The following is a 7,681-nucleotide window of genomic DNA, read 5'->3' on the forward strand; positions in this document are numbered from 1 at the left end:
GCATCTTTGTACCACTTCAGGATGGGCTCCTCGCTCAGAACTTCAGCTGCAAGGCGTGAAGGGCAGTATTAAGACACCAAGCCACTGAACAGCAGCTGCTGAGAAGCCCCGAGGGGCAGCCCTCGCTCCCTCCCTGCTCCCTCCCCACGGGTGTGCTCCTACAGAAGTGCCTCCCATTTTGAGATCCTGGGAACCATTTCAGGCTGGCTGCTGGCAGCTTCCCAAGTGCCGCATCTAGGAGCTGTGCTTTCGCTTCCACTAGCAGTCTTGAGTATTTTTCAGAGCTATTTGGGATGACATGCTCTCTATGGAAAGTTTCAGTCAACAGAAAAGAACTGATACGAATTCTTTAAAGCCTGAAGTACACCACAGGAAATATTGTTTAATTTTACAAGTACAACATAATCTTCAGTTTAAATCCGTTTCTTTATGTTCCTGTGTTGTTTCCACTGGTGCATGGCATGTTTTTTTTTTCAGTAACACCTTTTAATAGCTGCTTCCCAGACAGCCTAGAGCACCCAGAACACCATGGCGGTCTCAATCCCTGGCTGTTCAGTCAGTGGTCAGCCAGAGAACTAAGAATACACTATCGTGTATCCTTCCCTAACGTAAAAGGGTCAAAGAGCCTTAAAACTGAACTTGGCTTTTATCTGCCACAACTCTCGTAATCTGGCAGACAGGCAGCACCTTGTCTAGCTGTGCCAAGGGTGGCCACAGCCACCCTTGCATTTTACTGCCCCATCTTTGCAAACAGAAGGTGGAAAATTCTTCAGCTCAGAAAGTGCAGTGTTGCAGCACTGATCTTCCCTGAAGGTCTTAGCAGGACTAAAGGATTCTGCACATGTAGACTTTCAAAAACCCCCAACCAAACAAAAAAACAACTCCCCCAACCCCGAAACTACAACCCCCCGATGTTACCTTTATAGAAGAGCACCACTATTTTCTGGAAGGCCTTCATGAAGTGAATGTTGTCATAACAGTACTCCTGAATCTTCAACAGAAGCGTCAGCTCGGACTGCCCTTGGGTGGTGAAGGCAGCGAGCAGAGGGCTGTATTGCTGCAACAAACAACAAGCTGGCACACGCAGCACGGGGTGGCTTCACACACCTCCCACCAGCCACCGCGCAGAAACCTGCAGCCCCCGCCGTGGAGAGCTGCTGCCTCAGGGACCTGGACTGTAACACCAGTTACAGGGGAGGAACTCCCTGTCCAGTGCTCTCTGCACTGGGGGGTTCCAGGTCTTAACTGGTTTAAAAGGGAGACGGGAAAGCCCAAGCCCTACCCCACGGGTGCAGGAGTGCACACACACATTACAGTACCTTCAAGTGCTTAATGGCTTGCTCTGCCACCAGCTCCTCCTTTTTGTTCCACTCCACGGTGCTCATTACGCTTGACCAGATGATGGCTACCACAGTCTGTTCTGAGATGTTGTTCTTCTTCATTTCCTCCTTCACGTACAAGATTATCTGCCAGTTCCAACAAAGCAGTCAGCACATAGGCCACTAAGCCAAATTAAAACTTCTAAAGGTAACCCAGAAACCTTCAGAACCACAAAGAACCCCCTTGGTCATACAGTACGATTCAGGGTATTAAGGAAAGACAATGAAGCTAATACAAAAAAAAAAGTCCCAATTTTAAATCTGAGTGAGAGCCAAGTTCAGTTAGGCACGTTATCTTCTTCCAATTAGTATTAAATGCTGTTGTATTTCAGATAATTCAAGCAAAGTTCCTACAGAAAAAATGGCCACCTCCAGCCATGTCCCCAGACCAACACTTACGTCCTTGAACGGATCTCCCCGTGACATCTGCTCTTGCAGCTCCTTCTGCAGCTCCTTCCGCGCGCCGATGCTCTGCTGGTTCCGAACGTACTCGGAAAGTTCTTTGAGCCCCGCCTCAGTGAAATACTTGGAGAAGTGTTCAACGCTCTGCTTGTTGGCTGGGAAGAGTTCCTGAAAACAAAGTTCACAACAACTCTTTCACAAAAGAAACGTGTGTCGAGTGCTTTGCTGGTAAATGCTATTTACTCAGCCAGCTTCAGCTGTGACTGGGTCACCTCGTGGTACTCACCATCAGCCTGTTATCCATGTTTACTTTACGAAGACTGACAGCCACTGCATTAATATCTTTCTCATTTATCCAAGACTTGAACAGCTTGACTGCAAAAGCTGCAGAAACACCTGTGCAATAGGAGTAAGTACCATTATCACTGAAGTCCAAAACAAGGGGAATCACAAGGCCTGAGACTACAGGACTCGTGTTTGTCCGACCTCTGCTCACAACAGCGGGAGCTGTGCTCAGAGGCAGCCCTGGCCCAGCCTGCAGCACCTCTGCCTGCTGACATCACAGCCTCCAGCACACTGGACTTCTCCTACCCCCCAGCGCCACAAAGGCTTCCCTGGGCTGAACTCGGCCCTGCCTGCCACAATTTGGGAAGGAGCCCTAAGGACACTGTCTGCATACTGAAAGGTTCCTCTCCAAAATACACTGTTGTTTTGTGGGGCACCCCTAGTGACAGCCACCCCCAGTGTCACGCAGGCAAGTCCTACACACAAGCTTCAGAAAAACAGACTTCTCTGAAAATCTTGGCCAGACCTTCCAGGTTGCAAGGCAGCACGTTTGCCTTGGCTAGCCCCGCAGTAAGCCTATCACCAGAAGGCAGTGAGCAGCAAGGGTGTACTGTCATGGCCATTTCCATCTGCTTGTCACTGGTCTGCCCCTTACCTTCCTTACCCAAAGGAGGAGCTGGGCGACACTTACCTTCTTTAACCAAGTTCTCATTGTAAAGACTGTTGAGAATCGAGGCGTTCAGTGTCCCGTTGGCTAGCAGAATACCCGTCAGCATGGCCAGCTTGTTACGCTCAGACTCTGAGAATCCTTTCAAGAACAGCAGCAACTGCAAAGGAAGTACAAAGAGTTGCCATAAAACCACCATCTCTCAATGAAGTTTGGCTAATTCCTCCATGTTAGACACTTCTGTTTCACTCAAGCTATTCAACTAGCAGAAGCACTACTTCACCAGTAGTCTTCTCCTCCAGTCATACCAGCGAGCTGTTCTTCTATCAAGAACTTAAGTGTTCTGTTTTAATGATCTACTACATGATACAACTCTTCAGTACAGAGATTAGCCAGCAGAATTTTGAAGGCTTATCTGTCTGCTGCTAAGGACCAACTCCATACCTTTTTGACTTCATCTTCAAAGCCTTTCTCCAGGTACTTGTAACGCCTGATTAGCTTGTTAAAAACCTAAAAAAGATAAAGAGTGCATTATTGTTTGCTCTGAACTATCACTTAATTATTTTTTTAAAAATAAAGTTCAGTAAAGTTGGTCTGAACTCTTTACAGCACTTTCAGCTTAGAACAGTGCAACTCTACCTATTCTAGTAAGCTTCTCAAAGCCATGCTTTAGTTTTACCTGAAGTTTCAAGTATAGAAACATTTCATTTTTGACTCCTGAACAGTTTAAGTTAAATCATACTCATTTCAGAACTCACCTGAGCAAATGCTTGCATGGTTTCTAGGTCTTCCTGTGCTGCAAACACACAGACGTTTGTGCGTGTCATGTCATCGGCCAAGGTACCACCTGGGGCTAAAGAAGGGTTTCAGCATTAGTGGTGTCACTCCTCAGGGAGCTACCAAGTAGCTTCCAAAGTAACAATTCCAATACTCATAATATGCAACACATTGTCCTGTCACAATGAACCAAGTGACTGGATCACTGAAGACAGCTCTACATCTCCACCTGCTCCATCACTGTAATGGAACTTTAAAATCAGTAGCTTAGATATGAACATTCAAATGCTCTGACCCTCCACTGTTAGGTGGACTGGCAACAGATCTCATTTACGTAGAGATAAGTTAACGTGACCATACAAGCACCTCCTCCCTTAAAGGAAGCCACTGCTTAATCTTACCAAGTATTTTTTTTTCATGTCTGCTGCGATAGTGCTACTTTCTAAGTGTCTTTTAAATAAGTCAAAACAGGAGATGAAACACACAGAGATGCATGTAGAGATTCAGCGCCCCAGAGATGAGCTTGAAATTTTAGTGTAAAAAGGCACTTCAGCTTTTTAGGTGCCAATTAAAAGATGCTTCACCACCACTCCTCTTCAGCTTAATGCAGATATTTGACTGGTAGGCAGGCTGCTTCACTAACCAGGGCAAATCGAAGTCCCCAGCTTCAGTGCTAGAACACCTCATCACCTGTTTCTATGCTGCCCAACATCTAAAGGAAACCTGTTTGTTACATATTAGACAGACACATGACTCAGAGATGGAGATAAGCATTAATGGTAAAAATATGAAAAGGTGGCATGGCAACAGGACACCAGTTTTTATTTTGGCCTCATCCAACTAAAGATCAAAGCTAAGTGAGTACATAGCTCCCTGCTGCAGAGACTGAGTGGAGTTAGGGACCCCTGTGTCAGCATCAGCACAGTCATGCACTCCCCTCCCTCTCAGCCTCGCTCCTGGCAGGAATGCCTCCTGACACGGTGTGTGCTGCTTAAGGCTCTTGAGGGTAAACCTGCAGACTGTAACAATTTGTGCATCATCAACTTTAGGCAACAACGCTCCATGCGACAAACAGGTTCACTCCTGGTACCAGCTCTTGTAACATAAGTGAAAGAGCCTCTTGCCAAAAGGATCATCACAGCGATTTCAGGCTGCGTAAAGCTGTTGCAATGCACAGCTCTGAGCTAAGCAGGCACAGCAGGCAGCCCTTTCCCAAAGCCTTGCTTTTCAGCATTTGTTTGCCCAAGTCACCTGACATCTCCACAGTATGGGTGTGAAGATCCCCTCAACACAGAACAGATGCGTCCTCCCAAACCAGCCACCCCCGCTGCACAACTGCCACCCGCAGTCTCACTGCAGCCCAGAATCAGGTATTGCAAGGATCTCTTCCTCCTCCTCCTGTGCATTTAGGTCATTTGAATTCTATTTCTGTTACATTTTAGAAAATCTTCTGCAATTTAAGTCCTCCCCCCCAGTTATTGCATAACAAATGCCAAAATCCAAGACAGACCTTCTCTGGTCTAGGCAGAGAGCACAGCATGTCCCCTTCACACACAGCCTGCATTTCAAACAGGTCCCTGCCACCAGGACCCCTTCTCACTACACAGGACTCTGCCAACTAGGAAATGCAAAGTCTAAATCCAGAATTACCACTTTTTTTTTTTGCTGCCTTACAAACTCATTTAGCTTCATCCACTTCTTACCTGTTGGTGAGCAGCTGTTCCGCTCTTTGCTCTTCACATACAGTGTGCACAGGAGTTTACAAGATATTTTGTCACCATGTTTCCTCAGTTTGCTGTGTCTTCTGATTTGACCACCCTCCTTTCTCACTCCCTGACATCTGTTAGAGCCCATGACCTCGCTATTGCCAACAATTGATTTGTAATAGCATTGCCAAGACTAGGCACATTGATTCTTCTATAAACAAGATACTCCTCCAAATTAACAGGGCAGGGTACACAAAGCACAGGATCATGTCAGGATCTCTCAGGGCAACTTTGTTGGCCTTGTGACCACAGATCTGAAACAAGCATTCACCCATCTGACCTCAGAAGTGAACTTGACTACAGAGTCAAGATCCACTCCTGGTAATAAATAAATAATAAATCCAACGTATTTTCCATTAAGCCACGTTTGTACTGTCCACTCCAATCTGGTGCCCACCCAGTCACTGGTCAGGCAGTTTACCACAGATAACTTAAACCCTGTTCTACACTCAATGGACTCTTCAGCAAAGTTTTTACACTGACAGAGAACACTGAGCTTCTGCAGAGTCAGGTACTTACCCAGCATCCCACCAGCCACCAGGATGTCAAAAAGTGTTTCTGCATAGCGGCGATAGTCAAGTTTTGCACCAGAAGCATCAAGAAACTTTGCTACTGCCTCCAAGTCAGTGCCAGTTTCAGTTAAACCTTGAATAATACAGTCTTGGAACTGAGTAGGGTCAAACCTCTCTTTTTCATCTGTAAAAACAAAGTGTTGAAACAAACTTGCCACACGGCTGGATTTTAAAGTCTGTCATTTCAATCTTATTAACAAAAAAGTAACAAAGTTGCACTGACAAGCCTGACAACCTAGCACAACAAGCTAACACAAACAGCGACTTAACAGGGTAGCCTAAAATGAATTTTACTGCCCAACAGAGCAGTTGTTTCATTGCTTTCACTGATTTTTTTTATGCTGTTCATTCGGGGCTGGGGGAAAGGCTACCAAAAGCTACTACATTCCTTAGTTACCTCTAACTGAATTCTTACTGTACTTTTTTTTTTTTTCTGATTATAATCATTAGCTGGCTCTAACCAAGCTTATCTGACTTCTCAGTGTGATCCTTACGCTCCTGCTCACGTTAGATCAGATCACTCTTTAGCTTAGCCTAGAACTGGAAGGCAATTCTTAAAATGTGCCCCTACAGTTTCATATATTTGACTCCATTACTCACGTACCATTTCAGCCCTTTGGAACTCTCACTCTTTTGGATGAAATATTCTGCCTGCCAAGCTGCATGCCATTATCAGGTTAGAGCCAAGTGATGGTTCTTGCTTCTTGGCTATGAAGACCATCCCCTCTTCTTACTATGGAGTTAAGTGAACCTGAAGGAATTGCTTTTCCCCAAAAACCTGGGGGAAACGTAGAAATCTGATACAACCCCTTAGCAGTAAATAAACATGAAATGATGGACTATAACTGCAGATGTATTTAGCATCCTTTCTGTTGTCAAAGCAGAACACGTGCTGCTTCTTCACATTTGTGATACACCAGCTGACCACAGCCTTGTTTTCACTAGGTAGGGCATAGTTAACAGGCAACAAATACACCCATGTAACTAACAGAAAGCTTTAAATGGAAGAGATCTTTAGCTTTACTCACCTCAATTTGTTCTTAGATTATGTAAAGCATGAGAGGAAAAGCTTCCAAAGAAACAGAAATCAGCTGCAAGTCTTTGAGTGTTGTCTACAACAGCTTAGCAACTGCTAGCATATCTTAGCAACCTTTCTGTAAGGGGCACGCTATTGTCCCCATGTTCAGCACAAGTATCAACACATTGGCAACAAGTTGGGTGGAAGTCCAGAAATACTGGAACACTTATTTTCCAGGACAGGTCCATGAAGCTCACTGTCAGGCTGAGTTGCCTGGAAGCCACGTATGGTTAAACGTTTAAAAAGAGACAAAAACCCAGGACAACAGCATTTCATCTGCTGGACAGACTAAAGCCAATTCTCTCACTTCAACACGTTCTCAAGGTTCTTGAAGTTTAACAATAAAAGAGGTTCTGTAAGACAACACGTTTCTGTACAACTTAATTTAGCATGATGTCACTTAGAGGATTCATAAGGAGAATACACGGGCAGTGGTTCGTTTATTGACAGAAATCAGTTTTTGTCTGGTGGCCACACACGGAGTACGGGTAGTTGGGACTGGCGGACCGAAGCTTACCTCTTTTCCTAGTTTTGAACCGCTGCCCCGATAGCGTCGGCTTCTGCGGCTTTTGATTATTCATAAAAGACACCCTGCGGGGAAGCAGGCACACGGCTCGGGGCGCTGCCGACGGAAAACCCGCCCGCTCCAGCCCGGCCTCCCCTCCCAGGCCGCACAGGGCTGCTGCTGAGGCGGCGCCGCTCCTCCTCCTCCCCTCCCCTTCCCGTTCCCCGGCCTCCATTTTCCCCACGACACA

At 45.9% G+C, this 7,681-nt stretch overlaps 1 protein-coding gene across 1 annotated transcript; it reads right to left on the bottom strand.

The window, feature by feature from the left end:
* Positions 1-5: 5 nt before the first annotated feature.
* Positions 6-7,548, bottom strand: LOC103779376 (basic leucine zipper and W2 domain-containing protein 1; the record flags this gene model as incomplete). The annotated part of the gene is made up of 10 exons (XM_008947002.1): positions 7,444-7,548; positions 5,796-5,972; positions 3,492-3,586; positions 3,178-3,243; positions 2,758-2,893; positions 2,068-2,177; positions 1,779-1,949; positions 1,320-1,466; positions 919-1,057; positions 6-46 (listed from the first exon to the last, which is right to left on the bottom strand). Coding segments are annotated over exons 1-10 (1,146 nt in total), but the record flags the coding sequence as incomplete, so codon positions are not given.
* Positions 7,549-7,681: the final 133 nt, after the last annotated feature.

Source organism: Merops nubicus, unplaced genomic scaffold, assembly GCF_000691845.1.
Source record: "Merops nubicus isolate BGI_N331 unplaced genomic scaffold, ASM69184v1 scaffold28409, whole genome shotgun sequence".
Taxonomy (NCBI): domain Eukaryota; kingdom Metazoa; phylum Chordata; class Aves; order Coraciiformes; family Meropidae; genus Merops; species Merops nubicus.